Raw genomic sequence first — 25239 nt, forward strand, 5'->3', positions numbered from 1 at the left:
TCCTGTATTTGTGTGGCAGGTGCCTTACTAAGCCATCTCCCCAGGCCCTGGCCTGGACTTTTGAGGACATAGTACTCTCCCCTAACACAGACAAGTTCATATCCCTATGTAGCTTATCCTTACTAACAGGTACAGCAAACGTGGTCCTGAGACCAACAGCAGATCGAGTGGGGGAGATGCCAGTGCTGTCCAGCATCTTTGGGAGGGGAGAGGAAGACCTTGGCGTAATGGGGTTGGGATAGGGGGTTGTCCTTTGTGGAAAGGTTCCATGTGTTCAGAGGACTGAGAGTTCCGGCTTCAAGACACTCTTCAAAAAACAAAGGCTCCTCATTTCTTCCAGGGCCTCGTGTCTTTGCACAGACCTGCTCTATGAAATAAGGCCTAGTTCTGGACTCTGCCCTGCAGCTGGCTTTCAAAGGCACTTTGGGGGACCCTGCAGGCAGTGCATGAGCTGCCTCAAAGGTAGGCATGTTCCAGTTTGTTATTTTAAGCAAATTTCCCAAAGGCATAAGAATAAAACAGTGGGGTGTGTGTGTGTGTGTGTGTGTGTAAGCCTTGCTTGCCTATAGGAAATCTACCCTGGTCCCCAGCTCTGCTCTAAAAGAGTCCCTGAAGTAAAAAGCAAACTCTACTCCTTACAAGAATTTAATTCTTCTTTTAATACAAACAAGGCAGCATGAACCCCTAAGAGCCTTGCTGCTTCCAAAGCAGCCCTGGTGTGGGACAGGCTCCTGTCCTGCCCGGTGCTCAGCAGACAAGGAGCCACTGATGTTCTGCCCATGGCCTTCCCCGTGATCTTTTCCAGGAAGCGAAGGGGAAGCTGAAGGAGGCCCAGGTTGGGTCTTGGCTTCTGGAGGTTGGTTCTTGGTTGCCGGGCTCTCCTGGAAGCACAGCCGGATATGAGTGAGCCAGGAAAGGCACAGGTGACAATGAGGACATCTGCCTCCCCTCTGGAAGGTACCTCTCCGGTGAGGCGGCTTAGGGCTGTTGACAGAGCTGCACCTTGAGTAGGCTCCATGACTGGGTGCTAGGGTGACACTTGGAGCTGCAGAGGGGCAGGACCACGCATGCTCAGTTTAACCCCCACCGCCGGTACTCAAGCATCCTATTGCCTCTGACTTCTGTGCACCCAGCAGATCCTCTCCACCACCACTTAACCTTGGTGGCAAAATCGTCTATCTTCTGGAGAGCTTTGAGAAAAACATGAGGCATGTGTGGGGTGAAGGGAAGCCTGATTTTGATGCCTGCACTTCTGGAAGGCTAGCAGGCCCTCTTCCTTACCGTTTCTTCTTTGGCCCACTGTAAAAGTTCCTAAGGAGATGTGGCGAAGAAATCCCAAACAGACAGTCAAGTGGAGAAGAAGCTGTTGGGTCCTGGAGTCCAGCCTCAGGCTCTGGCCTTGTCTGGGACCCACAGCGCTCCTTTGGTTAACCAGGCTACGCTTGAATGACTCATATAGATCCCCAGTGAGCCCAGCCTCTACCACTTTCTTCAAGTCTGGGTCAGCTACGAGGTCACCATGGCCTGTGCAGAAAAGACTGGAGGCACTGGGTGAGGCCCTCTTGGCATTAGGAACTGGGAGATGCTCGGGGTCTGAGGACCAGAGCTGGGTTTTCATAGCGCCTGTGGCTTATAAGCTCACCCTTCCCTATGACCAGGACCCCGAAGATGGGTTAGAGATATCCTAACCCTTGTCCCAGGGATCTCTAGCTTTCCTCAAAGTGGGTCGAAGTGTAATCCAGGCACTTGTCCCTGTGTCCTTCTGCCATACTGCTGGCTGGTAAGACCAGCAACGGAGAGAGGAGAGGGGCTTCTGGGCCAGTACCCAGTGTGGTAAATGGCACCCACTGTGATTGGGACCCGATACAAGGGTATAGGGGCAGGGGATGCACCTGAGTAAGATGTGTGCCTGAGAAACTGGCCAACTTTAGACACTCTACCACCAAGGCCCCACTCCTCTATAGTGGAGACATTAGCCACCGAGCCCTAGCCTTCTGGCAGGTTCTTTTAGCCAACTCAGCCACTGTGGGACCTCTATTACTGTGCACGATGAGGTTCCAAGGCTGTGAATTCCCACATCTGTCCCCATTCAAGATTCATCTGCAGATGGCTGGGGCCTGGAGTGCCTGGGGTGCAGTGCTGGGTCTCAGATCCCCAGCACCATCCTGGTAGCTCCTCTTTGCTATGGAACACAGAACGGACTATGCTACAGAAAGGACTGCATTCTAGTCAGTGCTTGCGCTCTCTCTAACTCAGTACCCTAGAGACTGTTCAGTCACTGTCTTGGCCGTTCATAGTGATCTAAAACTAAGCTACAAACGATTGGTACCCAAACCCAAACAATGGTTTTACCAACAAGCCCCCGTGGCGGAAAGGCAAACCAGTGTCTAGTTGTACCTCTTGTTTCCTTCACTCTGTAGGGCCTGGCTTCCTGGGAAACCGAGCCTCAGCTCCCTCTAGATCTACTGTGTTTCCTGTGTGAGGTCACAGGGCCCAGGAAGGTCGACACACGGGATGGCTCTCCCTCCTCAACCCCCATGTCTTATACTACTACGAGACGACAGCTTTTGGTGGTGGGCTGGCACGAACTGAAGGGACATGGAGGGAATACTCGCTAATGAGCGCCGGGGCATTCTTAAGCATTTCATAGAAGGAGTCCACTGTGTTCCGGTAAAGAGTCCGCTGCAGGACGAAGGGCCGGAAGAGATTGAGAGGCTCGGCTCTGCGCACAACCTCTGGGAGACCCAGAGTCTCAGGCACCTTGTGGTTGCCCATGAAGAAGTGATAGAGTTTCTTCTCCAGCAGGCTCCTCTCCAGGAAGCAGAAGAGGTCCTGCAGGCGTACATCCAGCTTGCTGGCCTTCCAGTCAGAGGCTTGCCGGGACAGCAGGAGATGGAGCAGGGCAGTCTTTAGGTGGTAGTCACTCAGCCCACTGGGACCCGTCAGACGGGTCTGCTTGGAGAGCAAGAAGGAGGCGATCTGCAAACAGCTGAGGTGGCAGGCACCCTCCGGCAAAGCCTTGCCTGTCATCCGAAGGAACTGTCGCTCATAGACAGCAAAGGACAGGAGCCAGTGAGCGCTGGAGGCTGGGCCTCCCCCGCAGGGCTCCTTGGGAAGTTGTAAGATGAAGTACAGGTCTGAGTCATTACACTGGATCACAGGAGTCAAGATGAAGGGCATGGACTTCCCGGAGCGGAACTTGATTTTGAGAGACCCTGGGGTGTCCAGCTCTCCAAAGGCAAGGTCAAACTCATACTTGTGAGCGATGCGATGCCACGCTCTGGTGAGGGCCATCTGGAACCACTTCATGACCTGCATGACATCGAGATAGGAGGACTCTCTGGAACACAGTAAGCCCTCCATCTCACTGCACCCGGCACTGCTTGGCCACGCCCCTCTATTCTTGCCGTAGAGGAGACACAACATATCCTCCTCAAGCTTAGCCTTGCCGCAGACACAGCCTAGAGGGTTCCCGTCAGCCAGAGTCACCTTGATCTGGCCATAGCCCTGACGTTCCAGGGGCGTTGAAAGGCTGGAGCACCAGAATTCTGGGTGGAAGCTGTAGGGCTCTGGGGGTATGAAGGGTATAAACAGGTGGCACCGTAGTGGCCTCTCCACTTGCCAGTTCTCATACATGCTGCCCACACCGATGAAGTCCTCCAATTCCATGTCAGTTTTCCCGTTGTAGGTGCTCCTCAGGGCTTCCAGCAGATCATCCACAAAACCTTCCACAAACTCCTGGGTGCGGGTGGCATCCCCCGTGGTGCTCCGGATACAGTGCTCGTAGAAGTGGTCCAGGGTGGCCCTGTTGGGCAGGGGAAGGCCCTGCAGCACCGTGCCCCCTAGTCCCGACAGCTCGTCCTCGTCTCCACCCAGGCACTCCGGGAAGGTGCCCTCCTGATGGTTCTGCCGCAACACCTCGATGATCAGGAAGAGGACCATGCAGAGTGTGGTCCAGAGGTCCCAGGCGGTGTGGGCCTCTAGCTGCTGCTGCTCCTCTTCCTCCACCTGCCGCAGAGCCTCCTTCTCGGCCTCCAGACGTGACACCTCCTCCTCCAGGCGCAGCTGCTCCAGGCGCAGCTTCTCCTGGTGCTCCTGCATCTTGCGTATGATCTCCTCCTCGTTCTCGGGAATGGTGGCATTCTCCCGTGGGAACAGCAGAGGGTGGTTAACGATGGCCGTCACCACGACCAGACAGACCCGGAAGAGTCCCATGGCCATAGCTGCAGTCTCTGTCCTAGGAACAGAGAAAGACACTGCTGGTCACACCTACGTTTCCTTCAAGGACCTTTTGCCCTGGATCCTTGAACTAGCCTCCGTCCCCAAGAGCTGGTGATGGTTCTGGCTCTCACACTCAGCCGCTAGCTGTCTCCAGTGACCATCTGCCGTGCTCCTGTTCACCCTTAGAGGAAGAACCAAGGCTTACATGTGTCCTAGACATTTCCTTCTGTCTGCCGGAACACTCTTTGACCCCAAGGGCCAACCTTCTATGCTCCCCATCCTTTGGCTAAGGTAGATATAAACAGCTCAAATCCAGAAGGGAGCATAGAGGCCAAACCCAAGACAACAAGACTATTCCACGCAGTTACAGTTACACCCACACCGATTGGTTCTGTGACGAATATATGAACAACCTGAGCCAATGGGAAGAAAGGTGTTCCTTGTTGCTAGGGCTGTCGATAACAGGGTAATATCTACAGTGTGGGTTGCTCTTTATCTTCGACCCAGGGGAACCTGCTGCTGACACAGGGGAAAGCACACCCCCACACCCAGATGTGTATGAAACCGTTGGTTCTGGTTTTTGCAATCAGACGAGTCAATAAAGATGCCCTTTCTGTTTAAGCTAAGCCAAGTTGTTCTTCAGCCACCAGAGCTATGAGGCCCCAAATGCTGCTTTCTGCCTCCACTGGTTTTTGTTTAGCGGATGTACCTTCCTGCAATAAAACCTGGCGATTAAGAAGGGCAGGTTCCCAGGTGGTCCTGCCACTGGGTATTGACGCTGTGTGATGCTGAGTGTGTTAACTCACCTCTCTGAGCCTAGGTTTCTTGGTTTAGACAAAGAAGATAATACTGTCCCCGCAGGGCCACTGGACTGATGTCACCCCACCCACTAATCTTATCAAAGCATTTGAACTCTGAACCTGACCTCTCAACAGTTTCTCTAAAACATTGAGATTTTAGGACTTAAATAATTTGGGGATACAGAAGTGGAGGCTCACAGCCATCCATTGGACGGAGCACAGGGTCCCTAATGAAGGAGCTAGAGAAAGGACACAAGGAGCTGAAGGGGTTTGCAGCTTCATAGGAGGAACAACAATATGAACTAACCAGTACTCCCAGAGCTCCCAGACCAAAGAGTACACATGGTGGGATTCATGGCTCCAGCTGCACATGTAGCTGAGGATGGTCTTGTCAGACATCAGTGGGAGGAGAGGTCCTTGGTCCTGTGAAGGTTCTATACTCCAGTATATGGGACTGCCCAGGCCAGGAATCAGGAGTGGGTAGGTTGGTGAGAAGGGGGAGGAGAGGATAGGGGGGTTTTCGGAGGGGAAACTAGGAAAGAGGATACCATTTGAAATGTAAATAAAGAAAATTTCTAATAAAAAATTTTTTAAAAAATGCTAAAAAAAAAGTAATTTTGGGAAGAAAAGCTAAATTCTCAATCTTTGCAACTCAGATTGTGATATACGGAGCACTGGCCGGGATGGAGCTGAGGCTGACACATGTAGGGGACGGAGGCAGGAGGATTGCCGTGGACTCAAGGTTAGCCTGGCCCACACAACGAGGCTACCAGAGAACAAGATAGGGGCCCGGGAGAGGGCTTAGCAGGTAAGGGCAGTCGTTGTTCTTGCAGAGAACCAGGGTGGGTTTGGTTCCTAGCACTGTTACCACCCAGCTCACAGTTACCACCTGTCCTCTGGCTCCAGGGAGTTGATACCCTCCTCCGTTCTGCAAGGACATAGACAGGCAGACAGACAGACAGACACACACACACACACAGACACAGACAACACAGACACACAGACACACACACACACAGATAAAAAAACAAACGTACAAAAAACTAAATGCAGAATTGCAGTCCCACTCCTGACCTCCGTCAGAATCTGTATTTTAAAATCATCCTGAAGGGGTTAGAGTTGGAGAGGTGGCCCGGTGGTGAAGAGCAGTGGTTCCTTATTTCAAGAGCTGATGTTTGATGAACCCACGGGGGTCACTCTTGACTGTCTGACTCCTGTTCCAGGGGGATCTGACGCCCTCTTCTGGTCTCCATGAGCACTGCATGCTTGTGGTATGCATGATAAGACAAAGTATACGCAGCCTTCAGCGTTTGGGCACCACAGGGAGGACAAGGATGAGAGGCACTGCTGTATTAGTAACCTTACCCGTCCTCTCTCATCTCTCAGCAGGAGCCTTGGCAATGAACTGTCTACCCCTTTCCATACCTGCCCGGTCCCTTTCCTTCCAGGGACCTCTGATCTTGAGACTGTTGGACAGCAAAGAGAAGAACCCAAAGGGCTTCGCCTACCCTCCTGGGGTGAGCCAACACTGACTGACAGGAATTCCCAGGCTCTTTGGCTAGAGTTCCCTGATCTTGAGCTTGTATGAAAAAATTCTTACTCTTGCGGTATTTGGGGGATAGGGGTTTATCAGCATGTGGGATTCTCCAGCAAGGGGAAGATACACACTCGTAGCCTATGCTGACTGCTTTCCAGGGCAAGCTACTGTTCAAATGTGACTCAGACAGCTCCACCCCTACACGCAGTTGAAGTCGCTAGTCAGCAGGATCCAAAGGGGCTGGGAAGGGAGACCTAGCCCCAGGGAAGGAAGAGGCAAGTTCAGGCTCAGCTCTGAAGAACTCACAGGTTTCTAGACGCAGGAAGCAAGGGATAAGAGAAAGTACAGACGTCAGACTAGTAGAGGGTAGGATGGGGGCTGGGGTGGTGGTGGTGTCCGAGGGCAGCCTCCCACTCCTGAGCTGGGAAAAGCATGCTAGGTAATTGCAGAAACAGTGTGGTCATATTGTCCTCAACACAGAAACAGTTGAGGATGACCAACCCAGACGGCCCGAGGACAGAACTCTGGTTGGTTCATGCTCGCTCATGGCTCAGGGCTTTAAATGGAGTACCAGCAGCCAGCTAGCTAGGTGACTGTAGGAGGTTCCAAGGCAGTGGCCTTTGAGCACCGCTGAACCCATGCAATTCCCATCATAGGAAGGAATCAGTTTCTGTATCAACTGAGGAGGGAGAACATACCATCAGTAGAGGAGTGTGGCTAACACTAATTCCCAGACTGGAGGGTTCTCTTCCCCATCATACAAGAGCTTTAGCTAGGCCACCCAAGCAAAGCCTCGTGCCTGCAAGAGGATGCCCCACTCTCCAGTCTCCTTGTTCAGGAGTTAAGAGCACTTGGAAGAGACAGACTTGTTAGGAAAAGCATGGGCACCTTGGACAAATGACTCTGCTTTTCCAACCCCGTCTCCACATCTGTCAAACGAGAAGAGAGGTTCCTGGTGTCGTTCGCTTGAATAAGGAGAGATTCCTTAGAGCCCTAGTGCAGTCCTGGCCACTGATCAACTGCTCTTATCAAAGAGTAGTGGTGACAGGTGAGAATAGACACGTGTCCCTGCCTGCAGGGGGCTCTGGAAGGGCACAGGCAGCACCCATGAGGGTTACAGACGAATTTTGTCAGAAATACCAGGCAAACAGCACAGCAAACACAAAGGCATCCAAGCGGACCCCGGCCTTGAGCAAAGCTCTAGCCCCAGCAGGGCAGTGTGACCTCAGGTGGCCCACTCACTTCCTCTAGGGCTCCTATCCTCATCTGAGGAGGTCAGAGCAGCCCTCCCTTTGCAAGGATGCTGAGGTCAAGTGCATATCGGTGCTTGGTAAGTGCCTGGCACAGACGGAGCAGGCGTCCCACAGGTAGGAGCCTCCACAGGCCTGTGTTCTCACCAGCCAAGCGGTCCTGCCCAAGTCTCAGGGTGTGGAGGAATGCACACTGGGAAATGCTTTGGCAGCAGAAAGCACTCCACTGCTACTGCTGTTCCTTGGCACAGGGCTCCTTCCACCCTGTCCCTTCCCCACCGCCAGCAAATGGGGAGAATCCTTCAGAGCCCGGACCTTCCTGCGAGTGGGGAGGCTCTCTGCTGACTCAGTTCCCACTCATCCATCACCTCCTGCCCAGGGATCCTAACCCAGCTGTCATTCCTTCCCATGCTAACCCCCATGTATGCTGTAGAGCCCTGGGGACGGCGTAGGAGAGCCAGGCCACGATACTGATTAGGTTGTAGCCATTCTGTGCCTACCACCCAGAGCTGCAATTGAAGTCTCTACTCTTCTGCCTCCCAAACCAGTTAATAGGGACCCCTGCCCTGAAGGTCCTGGAGAAAGAGGCGGGGAGGATTTTGTGTTCTGATGTGAAGCTCTTGGAAACCAAAATTGTACACACATGCGTGCACACTTACACGTGCAAACACCCTTCCCCAAAGGGTGTCATCGCCCCATTCCAAGGATGTCTGCCTCTGCTGGCTCCAAAGCTGTCAGCTTTGAGACTGACCCACACCTGTGGCTTGTGACATCTGTTGGCAGGCCTTGGCTTCGGGAATAAACCTGGGTTATTTAGCGGGCTTTTGCCTGCTTGCCAGGAAGCAGACAGGAAGCCTGCTAAATTCCTCTCCACCCCAGCCTAGCCCACAGGGAGAGTGGCTCAAATAGCTAAGTTTAGCCTGGCAAAAGGCCAGGTCTTGGAGTACAGAGGCTGGAGAAAGACGGTGACCTCTGGATGTCTGGGTGAATGTAGTGGCCAGGACAGGTACTCTACCAGGCTCTCTCTGTAGGGTTAGCCAGAAGCCCAAGGCCCTAGAGGAGAACCAAGAGGTGGCTATTTACTGGGGTCCCTTACTTCTGTCCTCTGGAGCATTCATACAATGGCTCTGGTGAACAAATCCTACTGGACATAGCTCCTGTCTGTCGAGCCCTCACTAGGCTGTGCTCAGCACTGTCCACAGTGACTACCATGGCCTTCCAAAAGGTGGCTATGATCCCTGTTTCACAGATGGCTTAGTCAAAGCTCAAAGGACTTTCTAGTCACGTGACACTAGAGGTCAGAGCTAGCCGGAATTCCGGCTGCTCTGCCTGCATCTGCCTGTAAAGCAAGGCTTTCCCACGGTACAGGTGTGACAAAGCACCTGAGTGTTGGGAGAGAGCTGGGCGCTCAGGATCCTCAATGATGGGCGAGACTCCATCCCCAATGGGAAAGCCTTACAGTCCTCATGGGAGTCAGAGAGCCACAAAGCATGCTGTCACCGGGGCACAAGAGACCAGTGAACTATAGCCATGAAAACACATAGAGAAGCCTTATCCCTGTCCTTTGAAGCTCCCTCCCCATATTGGTGGTGGTGGTGGTGGGGTTAGGTCCCTGGCTCTAGATTAACTCCCTTCCCTTCTTCCAGAGAATTCTGCAACAAGCCCGGGCCCTTGTCTTTCTGCCCCGTCACCGATCCTACTGCCACCTGGGGTTGGATGGATGACTCTAATCTTAGCCACTGAAGGATCTCAGGCCATTTGTCGGTAACTGAGTACCTCCCTCTGGGATTGTGACTCTGCAAGGCTCCCAGGAGCAGCACCACCTGGGGACTTGCTGGACAGATGCATTTTCAGTGCCTGCCGATCAGGAATGCCAGGGGACAGACCAGCACCCCGTGTTTATAGCAAACTTCCCTGGTGGTTCTTGGACCTCCAACCCCCACCCTCAAGTCTGAGGAGCACCCATTCCAAAGCCAGGTGTCCTCTGGGGAGAAGGAAGGTGGGGCTCCCGCAGTGTCACAGCTGGATTTTGGAGCTTGCCAAGGTCTCCAGCCTGTCAGATGTAATTAGCTCGGCTAATTAATTACAATAGCAGCCACAGTCCTGGAGAGGCAGTCTAGCCAAGAGGAACATCTGATGGCTTTCTCACTGAGTGGAGTGAAGGAGGTGGATGCTGGTAGACTGGGGGAGGGGGATTACTTGGGTTTCCCTCCCGCCCTTCCCCGAACCCCCTGCACTGTCTAAGTTCTAGACCCTTCAAGAGAGGAATCAAAAAGAGCAGACTATCCTAACCGTGTTGAACCCTACTGTGTGCCTAGTCACTGAGTTTCCAATTCCAGCTGATAGGGCTCACAGCTGCGTGAGGGAAATAAAGCCAATACAAAGAAAGTCAGAAATTAGAGTTGTACTCATCTAAGCCCCATTTTACAGATTTGTAAACTGAAGCCCAAAGAGGAGATAGGTTGGACCTGGAAGGTGATGTAGAGGGGGGCTGAGGTAGAATGGGAGTTCTCTCTGGGCCAGATGTCTAATAGGAATTTCAGTGCAGAAGAATAGCAAAAGATGTTTTCAATCGAGGCAAGGGTGGCCCATGGCCTTTAATCCCAGCAATCGGGAGGCAGAGGCAGTTCAGGTGGATCTCTGAGTTCGAGGCTGCCTGGTCTACAGAACAAGTTGGCTACACAGAGAAATCCTATCTCTAAAAACTAAAAGAAAGAAAGAAAGGAAGGAAGATATTTTCATTATTAAGAGTTCCTTCATGTCAGTTAAGACACTAAGCACTCTGCAAGTGTTATCCCATGCCAGGCACAAGGCTTGGCCTTTGTATGTTGCCTACCCATGCCAGGCAGCGCTTAGCACCCTGCATGTGCTGGTTTAGCTTTAGAACATGATGTTGGCAGCCATATTATTACTGTCTTACAGAAGGGGCCGACGGTCACAGATGGTCTGCAGCATAAGTGAGCGTCTCCGCAGCTGAGCCTGGCCTCTCTCTGCCCTCTCTCCAGTCCTCCGGAGGTTGAGGGGGAACTGAGCGAGTGGGTCCATTACGTCCTGCTGCCTGGGGGCAGGCACCTCCTGGCCACCCGTGGCTGTGGCAGTTGACCATATCAACAGGATGACTCTCTCTCACACATCCCAGACCCGGGAGAATCAGAACCGCATCATGAAGGCTCGGTTGACTGCAGAGCCCATTTTGGCCTCTGTCTTGGTTTGGGGTCTTGGAATCCAAGGAGGGGGTAGCCTGCCCTGTAGAGACCCCCCCCCCCCAATATCCCAGCTTTCTTTCTATATCTCTAACCGCACACTTTCTTTAAGGGTGTGGAGCCGACTAGCTTCCCCTGGGAGCAGGCCAACCACATCACCCCTTCTGAGAATGGCTGCAAGCTTGGACCACTGCCCTGCCCTCCACTATATCAGCCTAGCCACTGGTTCTGCTTTCTCAGCCACAAGTCCAGCCAGCACAGCAAATCAAGCATCCTCCTGCAGCTTCCAAGGCCCCCTACATGGGCTGGATACCACACAGCCCCCAGCTTGTCAGGGAGAGCTGACTTAGCCTGTGCTGGGAGATACTCATGGCAGATGCAGATGTGGCAGTCATCTGCCTCTGCCAGACTTGACTGTGAGCTAACTCAGGGCCCAGCACTAGGGCTCAGTCACCTCAGCTCAGTGTACACTGCCTGCCATGAGACCACCCACTAACATTTTAGAACATGGGGGAGGAGAAAGGCCTGATAAAGCTGGCCCTTGTCCAAGCAAGGGCCAGGGGAGATGCAAGGTACTACACTATTGTAGCATCTCTGGCTGGACCTTTCTTCATCTGTACCCACACAGGGATGGGGCTGGACATCACTGTTGGAGGCTGGGCCATGGCAGTCCTCCTCAAAAGAGGGGGAGGGGCAGACAAAGAAAGGAAGTAAAGAAAGAGGAAGGAAGAAGACCAACCAGAGCAATTGAGAAAGTGGGCAGAAAGGGTGTGGTCCGCCCCCCCCCCCCATTTACCCAGAATCCTTGTGGCCCCGGCCTTCTCTACTGTCTGCCTCTCCCGCTCCGTTCTTTCCTTTCTTGCTTTCCAGTTGCTCTCCCTGGAGCAGTGGTGGTGAAGCCAAGGTTGTTGGAGGAGACAAGAGAGGACACCAGGGGTAAACAAGCCAGGCTGACATGGAGGACGGAGTAGTGGGGGCATTGGCCATTTGGATGACATATGCGTTACCTGCAGGCAATGGCCCGAAGTACACATTCTGTGACTTCAGAATGGCCAAAGAAGTCAATCATTGAGATTTTTTTTATCAGAGTCCTCCAAGTTTAAAGTACTGGTTACTTTAATAAAATAAAATAAAATAAAATAACAAAAACAAAAAAACAAAAAAACCCTCCTGAATCCAATCAGATAGTTCAATGGTTCACTAGGGCCTGTGCACCCATCTGCAACTCCTCGGCACCGGTGCTGGGCTTCTTTGCTGCTCTCTACCTCACTTTGCTAGGAAGCATTCCTTTAGGCTCCTGCCTCCAAACCCATCAGCAACTACTTGGCATAACTACTGACTACTTCCCCCGGCTAGGCCCAACCCCTGCCCCACAACCCAGTCCCGATCACTCTAATATCTCCTACTCAGCCTAGCAGCCACCCTGTCATCCTGACAGCATTTGAGGGATGACTGTGTGTCAGGCCTGTGGTGCCGAGGCTTGACCTAGATGCTCTCTTTCACACAGCTTCTCCAGGGATTCGAAGAGTCTGCAGTCTCAAGGGTATATACTAACGGAGGGTATGGTACAAAAGGTTTGTGGTTCCCAAAGACCAGAGAAATCCCTGTATGTAAGCTGGAGGACACCTAGATTGACTGAGCAGATCACCAAGGAGCTAGTGGGAAGTGCCTACTGGGTCGGTGGTGATCCCTTGGATGTCGTAGGCTATGTTGCCCACATGAGGATGCTGGGCTGGACCCAAAGGAGATACCAGGTCACATCTCCAAAAGCGATCTTCTAAGAGGGAGGGGCTTCAAGGAAACCACCAGGATGCAGATCCTCTTGTCTGAACTGGGGTCATAAGAGTGGCCAGGGCCATCAAGGGACAGGAAGGACAGGGGCCTGGACACTGCGGACCTTGGCAGGAGGGTTCCATCCTTCCTGCTGGTCAGTGTATCCACATTAAGCATGGCAGGGAAATCGTTACTCTTCGAGGAAGGACAAGGTGTGCCTCTGAGGACATGGGGCATAGGGAGTCACACATAACTAACTCTTAGGAACAGACAGACAGACAGAGGATGGGGTCGGGGCAGGAGGAAGGACGGCATCCCTGAGCCCTGACCACACCCTCTTCCCTTCCATTTATTACCGTTAGGTCACCTGGAATCCAGCAATCACCCTGTGGACCGAATGACAGCCTTCAAGAAGATGTGACTCTACCAGAACCCTGAAGCGATCTTCCTTGGGACAAAGGGATTTTGCAGATGTGTTAAGATGGAGGAGTTTGAGATGAGATCCTGGATCCATGAGAGACAGAAAGGATAAGATGGAGGAAAAAGCAACGGGAGACAGACACATTTAGATGGGAGATGATATGTCAATTAAGGGACATCTGAGCTGGGAGAAAGAAGGAAGAGTCCTTCTAGAATAGGTAATTGTATGGCTCTGAGGATGCCCTGTTACAACACCCGCAGGACACGGGTGCAAGTCTCAACAAGAAAGTAGCCTCCTCTCCCCCAGCAAACACTCCCCAGCCATCTCTGCTCTGACCTTAGGTTTGCACCCATGGCATGTGAGACAGCACAGACTTTTAGGGTGAGGTGCTCTGTGCTCTCCCCAGTACCCTGCTTCTCTACTTCCTGCTTCTCCAATCCTGAAGTTCTCCCCCCCACTTCAACGGAGTCCTCTTTCCACTCCATGAGATCAAAGCTTTAGGTGCTATGTTCAGAGCCTGGCCTCAGCCAGACTCAGGGACCCCTTGCTTCCCTCTTTGCCTTGCTAGGTCACCTCAGATCATCCTCTGTCCTCTCTACCTCCTGCACGTCTCACGCTCCGTCTCACGCTCCGTGCCTCAGGTTCTGTAAGCTAAAGGTCTACCCAATGACTTCTATAAGCTCCTCCCACAAACCATTTCAAGGAGCCTTCTGGATTCCTCTGACTGTTGGGTTAATTCCTTCTTATGTGAAGGGAAAGAACAAGGGAAGGGGACTATACGTATTTACCAAGGCTCTGAATGCAGGCAAGCGTCTGGTGCCTTTGTAGGTGGGGCACCTCATAGGTGTGTCTGACATGCAACAGGCACACCCACGTGTGGGTTCCCTGGGCCTCTAACCTGAGTGTTTTATCCCACAATGCAGCCCCGGGGGAGAGCGTCCTCAGCCTTACCTCACAGGTGGGAAGCCAGAGTGCTCACGTTGAACAGTCTGCTTGAGGTCATTCAAGCTCCAGGCTCACACTTGTGCGCATCCCTCCCTCTGGCCTCATCAGGCAGCTGCATTTCTTAACGGTTAGGCTTCTCCAGGGCCAGGGGAGGGAGGGGCTTCTTTGCCACCACGGTTCTCTAAAGTTCCTGACATGGATTTGCCCACAGTGCCCAAGACGCACAGCTTACACTTTCCAAGCAAGGCTGCACAGACTCAGACTCTCCTTTTTCACTGACTGCTCTCTCCACGAGTTTCCCAGAGGGCACAGTGGCGGGGGTGGGGTGGGGTGTGTGTGTGGGGGAGGAGTGGGGGTGGGGCTCCGTAGACCCCTGGGATTCCTCCACAAATTTCTAAAGCTGAAACTGGCACCGTGACTCCCAGCAATGAGCTGTTAGTTTACATCTCAGATTTGTACTGGGTTGGCTCAATACTCCAAGCAGAATCACACGCGCGCACACACACACACCCTCTCAAGATACCAGGTGGGAGGGGACTTGAGGCCAGGGCATGCCAGGGCTCCCACTTGCACCCTTTCTGCTTTTTCACCTTGAGGTTTTGTATATACCCTGCGTCCTAAGGCTCCCCGCTTGGTGGAGCAGGCAGAGCAGGCTGCAGGGTGAAAGCAGGATGCCCAAGCCAAGCAGAGTTGGCTGCTGGACGCGGAGAAAGGGAGAAAGCTTAAGCAGAACCAAGGAATAAACACAACGGAAAACAAAGCCCTCTCAGGCTCCTCCCCAGGCTCCCCCCTCCCCTTCCAGAGGAGCTGGGGGGGGTGGGGTGGGGATGGATAATTGCCGGTGCCCAACAGCTCAGTAGCCAGTTCTTTTTGATCCTAGCATGAGAACAAAAGTGAGCTCAGAAGACAGCCAGTCTGAATTCTCCAGCACCTCTAACCTCTGGGCCCAGAGGAAGACGTTCCATATCCTGGACATTTCTGCGGCCAAAGAAAAGCCCCTACCGTAAGGGCTTTTCCAGCCCACTCTCCTTAGGCTTAGGCAGTACCTGAAAGTAGTGTTTGGGCCCCAGATGGCTAGAGAGAGGAGGTGAGGAGGGAGAGGATGGGTGGAGAGAAAGGGATCTCTCTGCATGCTCGAACACACAGACACACAGACACAGACACACAGACACAGACACACACACACACACACACACACACACACACAGAGAGAGAGAGAGAGAGAGAGAGAGAGAGAGAGAGAGAGAGACAGAGACACGGGTGGGGTAGTCTATACCTACAAAGATCTCAAAGCCCTTTCATCGTCTTAAAGAGGAACAAAGAGGAGAAGGAGGCCAGCCCTGAGTTGTGGTCAGCTCCTTTGCCTGTGCCGAACCTCAGGTTCCTGTGCTGGGATGAAGGCTGAGCAGAAGGGCTGCCTGCCTGCCTGTCTGTCTGCCCTCCTATACCTGTTGGTCAGAGCTAACACATTCTCCTCTCTAGAGCACAGAGGACCTAATCAGTCCAGCTTGGAATAGTTATCAACATTACTCCTTGGATTATCTGTAACGGCACAGCCATATTTCCTATCAGTTACCCAAAGCAAAACAACAAGGGCAAGCAAAAATACCACATCATTTTCCAGCCACGGGGATGAGAAGGACGAAGTGGCTGTGTCTGATAATGTGTACTCTACTTGGGCCGTGCCTGGCATGCCATAAGGGTCCGGAGGAACACAATAAATGATGACTGGCCCATCAGCACCCAAGGATAGTGTCAGATTCAAATTCATAAGTTCACTCGCACAAATCTCTACCCCTCCCCCGAAGGCCACCTAGAAACAGTTCAAAGCTCTTCAGCTAGGAAGAGCTTTAATACTTTGTAGAAGCTTAGAGGGGCCTGTGTGTAATCAGAAGAACTGGATGAGGTCCTGGCTCTGCCATGCACAATGACACCATCACCTGTTCCTTGGCTTATAGCCAACTGGTGAGGTACTGCACAGTCATACTTGGTGTTGTGCTTCAGAAATGGCATCTGCGTTGTTCCTTTGGGACAGTGAATGCCCTCCTTCTTCAGAAGCCTGTGCACACTGTTATCTCTCCCTCCTCCTCCTCCTCCTCTTCCTCCTCCTCCTCTCCCCCTTCTTCTAAAGGTCATAGAAGGAGAGGAGGAAGTCTGATGATGTAGCAGTCTCACCGGCATCCTCCTCACTCCAGTGGGCCACCAGTACCACTGTGGCTCTCGAAATAGATTCTGAGCCGAGTACAGGCAGCAGCTGTGTTATGAATGCTCGCCGAACATGTGAATAGATAAGGGAATGGATGGAGTCTTGTTCTCAGGAGCAGACGTGTGCTGTTCTTAGAGTGGAGTGGGGAGTCCCGGTTTGGATTCACACCTAGACAGACTTTCTGGGAGGGGCCCTACACTCAGAGAAGCAAGGCTAACTGTGATGAGCAGCAAGGGCCAGCCAACGTGACTCAAACCCCTTTGCAGATGTAGCCCGGGAAACAGCTGTAAGTTCTTTTTGGTCTTGATAGGCCTTCACTTCAAGCCAGTGTTTACAAAGAAGAACTAAGAACGAGTCCCACCGAAAGTTTTATAAGGTCTTCACTACCTTATGCCCTTCAAGGAAGTCTTGTGGCTGTAGAAGGTAAACAGAGGAAGCTTACAGAGTTCGATAACGACTCAGTAAGGCAGAGTAAGCAAGTGTTTCTCCTGGAGAAACCTGGACAAGTTTCTGGCGTCGACGCACACTAGGAGGGCTTAGGAGCTGCAACCAAGGCATGATAACGGATGCTTAAGCTTCGTGCCGTGCGCTTTCTATGTATCGTTCTCAGGTTAAATCCTGGAGGAAGGCATTTGTATCCATCTGCAGGTAAGATTACAGAGGCACAGAGGAGTGAGGCCACTCGCCCAGTACGTCCGGGGAGGATATCAGTATCCCACGATGCTCTACTGCTCAGTAGCCTATCTGTGGAACACTGGATATGTGCTTCTGGAGGGAGTCCTTTGCTTTTATATATGGAGATGGAAAGACTGAATGAACTCACGAAGCGTCTTCTGAGAGAGACTGCATGACCTGTTAAGCCTTCTCACAGTCGACTAGGAAAAGCAATGGCGATCTTCTGACAGGGGCCGGGGATTGTATGTGTTGGGTTAAAGCAAAAGGAAGGAACAGGGCATGGGTGGTCAGGATGGAGGAGGGAGCCTGGTATCCTCTGCCTCCTCTCTTCTAGCCTGGGGTGCTGTCCTGCCTCCTCCTCCTCGGAGATCCAGAACAAAAGTCTCAGCAAACAAAGGACCTGTTCATGAACCTGAGGTAACACCCCTGACTGCTTCTATAGAAGAGGGCTATTGGAACAGGCTCCCGTGGGAACTGTGCTATGAGCTCATGGTTCTTTCAACAGGAAGGATCACGGTGCCGACAGCATTCATTCCTCTAGATTGCATGCTGCTGGTGGGGCACTCTTCTGCATCCACTTTGCGCATCCACAGTGGTAGCTCAGGGCAGCTCTGAAGTAGTGTTCCTCCTCCTGGGTAAGCCATGAATGGTCTTCACTCATGGGATGTCAATCTCTTGGTCAACATGGATTCCAGGGACTCCAATGGGAACATCTCAATATATATCCTACATGTTGTATATATCTTATGTATGTATATCCTACATGTTATATATATCTTATGTATGTATATCCTACATGTTGTATATATCTTATGTATGTATATCCTACATGTTGTATATATCCTATGTATGTATAGCCTACATGTTGTATTTATCTTATGTATGTATATCCTACATGTTGTATATATCTTATGTATGTATATCCTATATGTTGTATATATCTTATGTATGTATAGCCTACATGTTGTATATATCCTATTTATGTATATCCTACATGTTGTATATATCCTATGTATGTATACCCTACATGTTATATAGTAGTTGTTAGCATCATCATTAAACGGACAAGAAACCAGTTCCCTCTGCTCAGAGAGTAGGTAGGGGTTGAAGGTTCAGGCCTGGAATTGACCCGCCTCCCAGCTTCTCATTTTTGACCCTCAAGCTGTGGTATCCCATATGCTACTTTCTTAGTCTCTGGGCTGTGGAGTCTAGGCACAGATGCCTGAAGTGGAGAAAGAAAGGTCTGGGAGACCACAGATCTAGGTTGGAATCATGTCTTGGGGACATAGGGCAAGTCTCAGCCTGTTCCTTTTATCTAGAAATCTTAAGTGCCTTGAGGGGCTGTTGAGAGGAAGAGAAACAGATGTATGTGAAGGGTCGTGGGCGGGCTTTGCTGGGAACAGGTGTTCAGTGTGCAAAGTTGGGTGTTTTCTATAAAGATTATTCTGCTAGTAGGAATAAAAATAGTAAATAATAAAAGGTCTTGACAGGTGGTGTTTTTGTTTTTTGGGGGGAGGGGAACTGGTTTTCCAGGTAGAAGTGTGACCTTGCAAATGTCTACCCAGCTAAGGTTATTTTAATTTTCAGTTAGAACCATTAAAAAGGCTGCGTTCACGTAAAAATCGGGACTATTGCTTCAGCCACTGACCTGCTGGACGACGGGGAAGCATATGAAGTTCTGTCTACTTGTGCCAAACAGACTTGAATCAGGCCCTTTGAAGTTGAAAGGCCTTGGGTTCTGAGGCTCTTGCAGAGACAGATCCATCAGGTCATCTAGTTTCCCACATCTCTTTGGGAGAGCACCTCGCCCGCACCTGCATCTTTCATTGCTAGAGTTGGCTCATGGCAGCCCTTGCTTAGGAATTCTGTCTGAAGGGACAGCAGCAGGCATCACCTTAGATCATGAGGCCGAAGCCACAGGCCAGCAATTAAGGGTGTCAGAATTGCCATGAGTCCAGCGGGTACATAGTACTGTCCTCAGTGTGTCCCTTTGATGGGACACAGTGGGCAGCTGTGACTGCCTTCTCTACTACCGCTCCCAAATTACCAAGTATCTTAAAACAAAACAAAACAAAACAAAACCCTTAACTTCCAGTTAAGAGCTCCCAAAGATAAAAGGACGACTCCACGGGACTAATTTACCATGGGTAGGATCCCACAAGGCCAGTGAGAGAAGGGTGGTAAGTAACTGTCTGCCTCTTAGAGAATGGCTTGCACATTCCTTCCCTTCCCTGCCTTGGGTTATAAAGCTCCCTGAGGCTACTAAATCCCTAGCACAGTGCCTTGATTGTCATATTTACTTGATCAGTGAAAAACCCTTATAGTAAGGACATGGAGTAAGGACATGGGAAAATCATGTTTCTGGTGCTATTCCACCACATCAGATGATTCCACCCCCCTCCTTGAAGATTCAAGCTATGGAAGCAGTCAGTCTGCCTCAGAGAAGAAAGAGGATGGAGCAGTAATCACTGTGCCTTCCCCTTGGGACACACCTAAGGCCTCAAGACCCTCAACCAACTAGCTCAAGAGCCCAGACCACCAACTCAGCGCCCACCCATGGCCTGTCCTCTCTACAGCCCCTGGGAAACACACCTGTGGTAGTTATATCTTCTAGGGTCCTTTCCTGGAACATGCGACTTACAGTTGATGCTGGTATATGTCCTTCCTGTCTGCCTTAAGGTGGAGGTGTTACCTGGGCAACAGTAATGCCATCTGAGGGGCCTCCATTCCAATGATGTCACTGGGTGGGGCACATGGGCACAGAGAAGACATATTCTCTATGAGAAGATATCAGGGGGTTTAACCATTGAAGAGGACCCTAAAGGGCCTTGTGGACACTTTCAAGAGACCTTTTTGTCCTCTAGAGACTTCCCCATGATGATCTCCTGTCTGGGCAACTGCTGTGGGACAAGCTTGAAACTGGCTTTCCTTTGTTTTCTGTGCACCAGTTTTGTCCTCAGCTTCTGTCCCTATGGGACAGTCTGGGTCCCTGTGGCCTTGTTCTCCTCTGATTCCCTGCATCTAGGTCTCCCCTAGCATTAGCCTGATGGGAACTCAGAGGAAGTTTGAACTAGCCACACTATGGCCTGGACCAGGCACTGTGCTAAGTGCTTCTTCTTCTCCAACTCATGCCTGAGATGGGTTATTCTGATTTTACACATGAAACAGAGACTTGGAGTAGACAAGGCAGTGCTCAACCATTTGAGAATGCCCAATTACAGAGCAACAGAGCAGAGACTCAACTCCAGGCCTACCCAGTCTAAAGCCTATGCAGGTCACATCTTGATTCTGTGGCATCTGCTAATATGGCTCAGTGATTGTGAACCTAGAGTCGCCCCAGGTAGAGAAGAGAGAGAGAAAGAGGCCAGCTGGACAGGGCAGGTGGCCTGAGGCAGCAGACAGGGATACTGTCCTTGGTAGGCCTCCCTCACTTCTGGGCTTAATCAGGGGTTCTAAGTGGTCCCCCTTACTTTTCACTCCTGGGGCCTCAGTGCTGTCAGGACTGTGTTTCTTTGTCTTGTACTAGGTTTCATTGGCTCCCTGGGTCACCTGAGCATCTGATTGATTTGCATAGAGCAGAGAAAGAAGCCCTACAACCCTGAGATTGTATGATGTCCACATTATGCAAATATGTGTAACTGAGGGTTACTGCTTGCAAAACACTAAGCAAACAAGTAACACGGGGGTGGGGGGAAGCTGCATTATGAAAACATAAAAGGAGAAATTCTACCAGGAGGCCTCTTCTAAGGCACACGCAAGTAGAGCCTCTTAGTGGGCATGGCTATAAGCAGCCAAGGCCTGTGATAGGATGCACCCAGCTTAAAGGCAACCTGTTGGTTCCAAGCATCATGGATGGCTTATGCTTTAAAGTGTTCCTTCCCAGAGACTGAAGGAAAGGCCATATCGAGACCGCCCCTCCTGGGGATCCATCCCATATACAGACACCAAACCCAGACACTACTGTGGATGCCAACAAGTTCTTGCTGACAGGGGCCTGATATAGCTGTCTCCTGAGGGCTCTGCCAGAGCATGACAAATACAGAGGCGGATGCTCGCAGTCAACCATGGGACTGAGCACGGGGTCCCCAATGTAGGAGTTAGAGAAAAGACTGAAGGAGCTGAAGGGGTTTGCCACCCCATAAGAAGAACAACAATATCAACCAACCAGATGCCCCAGAGCTCCCAGGGACTAAACCACCAGCCAAGAGTACACATGGAGTGACCCATGGCTCCAGCTGTATATGTAGCAGAGGATGGCCTTGTTGGGCATCAATTGGAAGGGAGACCCTTGGTCCTGGGAAGGCTCGATGCCCCAGTGTAGGGGAATGCCAGGGCCAGGAAGCAGGAGTGGGTGGGTGGGGGAACACCCTCATTGAAGCAGGGGAAGGGGGATGGGGTAGGAGGTTCTGGAGGGGAAACTGGGCAAGGGGATAATATTTGAAATGTAAATAAAATATCCAATAAAAGAAAAAAAAAACAAAGGGCTCCTTCCAATTAAGTGCTGAGACAGATGGTATAGGAGCTGAGCAATCTTTGAGTTGGAGCGGAGAGAGGGAGTGTTAGAAATGGTTTCCTCCACCATACTGGGACAGACACATGCACATAAACAGGATTTCATGGGGACAGGAAGAGGACACAGAGGGGATGAAGGGTTTGGAAGAGCAAGTCAGCGTGTGTGTGATCTCTTTCATCTCCTACTTCTTGGGAAACTCCACCCTGCCAGTAGCTGTCACCTTTTCCCTCTGCACCACACCCAGGTGCCACTTACTCATCCCTGCCACTCCAGGATGCAAACTGGATCTGCCACCTCACACCTTGCACCACTCAGCAACCAAGAAGGTCATTTGATGCTTGGCCAAACCTCACATCAACCATCAAGGCTGGGCTTGCCTCTTTCCTGACTCCCTCCCTTCCACAGCTTGAAGAGTCTGCCATTCTTTTTAAAAATATTATTATTTTTAAAAATTTTTTATGTATATGGGTCTTTTGCTTGCATGTTTGTCTGGGTACCACTTGCATGTCTTAGGTCCTTGGATACCAGAAGAGGGTGTCTGTTTCCTGGACCTAGAGTTAGCTGAGGGTAAAGGAACCACTGGAAGTGTAGCCAGTGTTCTTAACTACCGAGCAAGCTCTCCAGCCCATGTTAAACTCTCAATAATTGACTGCTACGAATGATTGTTCAGTTAGTGTATTGCTCAAGACCAGGCTGCAGGAGCATGCATGACTGTCAGCTGCTTGGCGATGAGGTCCTTGTGTTATATGGCACCAAATAGCATCCTCTTGCTAAGAGTGGGGACCCTATTCTAATTCACACAGAGGACTGGTGGCCTCGGAGGCTACCGTCCGCTCTCAGCATCCTCAAAGTTCTATTACGACTGGATGAGGGCATCCAAGACAGACTGACATTCAGCACGAATCACATTTCGATTTTTTTGAAAGACTACTACAGCTTCGCAGGCTGCAGCACCCTCAGATCCTTACTGGGGGGGGGGTACCTCTCCCCTCCAAACATGGATACACAGAGGCATGTATAACCTCTGCTCACACTGGTGCAAGCACATTTCCCCTTGGGCTCCAATGGCTGTTCTCTACTGAGCTGCATCTCTGTTCTAACCAGGAACTCTGAGGCCAGACTGAGCAAGCCATTTCAATTCTTGGAACAGCTGACAGCCACACCTACGCCCCTGTGCAGCTCATCCCTGGGTTATATCTGCTGTAACCCTCCTTTCTCACCAGATGCACCTTCCTCACTGTCCACATAATCTCAGCCCATCTCCCCTGGACAGGTTTTAGTTTGCCAGCACTGTGCCCCTGACAAGTGGCTTTGAGAACTGGGCTAGTGTTCTCCGCTGGCCCAGCCTCACTCTTGTAGGCTGCAGAATGCCAGGTGCATACCGCTGACTCCATGGAGACAAAGCATGCTTTTGTCAAACAGGACTAAGTCTGACACTAACCCCAGAGGGTCCCAAAAGGGAAAACCATAAAACCAGGCCTCTTGCAGACAGTGAGCAATTATCTCCCAGAAGGTGTGGCACCTTCTTGCCCTCTGATTAAAAAGTTCACCCACACACCCTTTATGTTTCTCTCCTGGCCTGGAGAGCTAACAATTTTTGGGATGATGGCATCAGGTTAAAAGTTCAGGTCTCTGCCCCCTTTCAGAACCTTAAACTGCTGCGTCTCAGAAAATTACCCACTGAAAGGGAGATGTGTGAGCAGAGGGCTCCCCATCTTCCTCAGGGATCCAGGCAGAAAGTGAGTATAACCACCACGTGGTTACCCACAAGTGGAAAAATCTGAAGGCAGAATGCCTGGGGCAGCAGACATTCACACGGAATCAGCAAATAACGAAGGCCACTTAGGCATACCAGGCTGGCAGGCAGGCAGGAGGTGAATGACAGCGGCCTCTGTCACCCTTCTCACCCCTTCTCACCGCTGACCTGGACTAGTGGCCACACAAAGCTGTGTTGGGTTCAGCTGGCAGCCTCTCCCAAAACAGAACTAGTTTGTAAAAGAGAAGAAACCCGAAAGGCAACAGAAAGCCACCCGACATTGGCTTACATGGTACCAGTATCTGGCCTCTTCTGTTTTGGCAAGGGTGACCAGTCTCATACTAGGTAGAGGGGCAAAAGGCTAAACGTAGTTCTTCCCTGGTTCTGTCACTATTTCCCCATTTTGTACGGGGAATCGGCTAGGAACTTCTGAGTCCCTTCACCTGTCAGCCAGAATGAGGGAGGCTCAGAGTGGGCCTCGAGAATGGGGCATAGACTACAGCCCAAGAGAAAAACGTGCAGGGTCTACTTCACTAGGAGTCTTGAAAGAGGAAGTGGCAGGGGCTTCATCCGGCCTGAAGCAACCTCCTTGCGTCAAGACAAGCTATGAAGAAACTAACGTCATTCCCATTCCTTTCTCCCAGGACTGAGACTCGGCTACCCAACCCGGTTTAAGAAATGGAAGGTCCTGGCTCTAGGCACAAACCCGTGGCAAGGCTAGGGGCTAGGGGCTAGGGGCTAGGGGCTAGGGGCTAGGGGCTCCGAAGCAGAAGCCGCCTGCCTCTCAGATTGCTGAAGACACTGGGGGCTCCGTGGCGCAGACGAGGGCAGAGAGACCCCAGTGCATCACACCCGAAGAGTGATGAGGGAGATAATGCCCACTTCCTGGGCTTGCATTAAAAGAGTTCCTGGGGTAGGTCCTGGCCAGGGTTCCCGCAGACGTCACTCAGAGCTCCTGGTCACGATCTCCCACGCACATCTACCGGGATCCTCCGTCCCCTGAGCGCCCTTCATCCCACACACTCAGCTTGGGGGGGGGGGCAGCAAAGCCTCATAGTTAAGCCCCGCACTTACGTTCGGCCGCGGCCGCCGCAGGGATACCGAGTGGGCCTCGCTCCAAGCGCGGGTCGTGGTCCCGGGTCTGCAGGCTGCCGGGGATCCAGGGATGCGGGCGACTAGACCGCCGCGGCTCCCGCCTCCTGGACTCCTCCCGCCCAGCTCTACTGGGCAACAGAGTTACTCATTTCCGCGTTGTCACGGAAACTTTTTGCTCCTTATAAGAACAAAACACCCGCCTTTACTGGCGCCGGGCGGAGGTCCTTAAGGAGGACTGTGACGGTTGCCGGTATGGGACCCTGGACCCGCCTCAGAGACCATCCTCTGGGTCTCTCGGATGCTCCAGAGAGGGCAGCGGAATTGGAGAGCCACCTGACGAGAAGGATCTGGATGCCGGAGAGGAATAAGGAGGGAGACAAGGGACCCGGGAAGGACGTCCTTAAAATCAGGTCTAGGCTGCAGGATGTAAAGGGTTAAGGTGCTGCTAGTCAACTCGCATTTCTGTGGCGCGTTTTACAACCGGTGGAATTCCTGGGGCCACCTATTTTGTCCCTCGAGGAAAATATAAAACGAGACACAAGGCGAACCACTGTCCCTCTTGCGTTGTGAGTGGATTAAAACAGTTTGCTAAATTTTTTGGTTAATGGATACATTGTCTCTTGGCGGGAGACAGGCACAAAGGAGGAAGATGACCGGAGGCTGTTAGGGGGCGCTCTGTTTTCCAGTTGTCAATGTAGTATTGCTTTTAGAGCAGGAAGCGCTGGAACAGAGCATAGTAGAACTCATACTTTAAACAAAACTTTAATAGTATATCAACAACCTTCCCTTTGTGAAGTAGCACATTCCTACAACTGGTGGGAGGGGCTGGAAAGGGCTGGAATAA

At 51.7% G+C, this 25239-nt stretch overlaps 1 protein-coding gene across 2 annotated transcripts; it reads right to left on the reverse strand.

Moving 5' to 3' along the window:
* Positions 1–629: 629 nt before the first annotated feature.
* Positions 630–24574, reverse strand: Itprip (inositol 1,4,5-trisphosphate receptor interacting protein). 2 transcript variants are annotated; one of them, XM_021151823.2, is made up of 2 exons: positions 24375–24574; positions 630–4237 (listed from the first exon to the last, which is right to left on the reverse strand). In XM_021151823.2, the coding sequence occupies exon 2, from the start codon at positions 4219–4221 to the stop codon at positions 2551–2553; it is 1671 nt and encodes a 556-aa protein (XP_021007482.1). In that variant the 5' UTR covers positions 4222–4237; positions 24375–24574; the 3' UTR covers positions 630–2550. The 2 variants fall into 2 exon arrangements, with proteins under 2 accessions (XP_021007482.1, XP_021007481.1); XM_021151822.2 differs by lacking the exon at positions 24375–24574 and adding an exon at positions 19624–19879.
* Between the last annotated feature and the right edge of the window lie 665 nt (positions 24575–25239).

Source organism: Mus caroli, chromosome 19 (assembly GCF_900094665.2).
Source record: "Mus caroli chromosome 19, CAROLI_EIJ_v1.1, whole genome shotgun sequence".
Taxonomy (NCBI): Eukaryota; Metazoa; Chordata; class Mammalia; order Rodentia; family Muridae; genus Mus; species Mus caroli.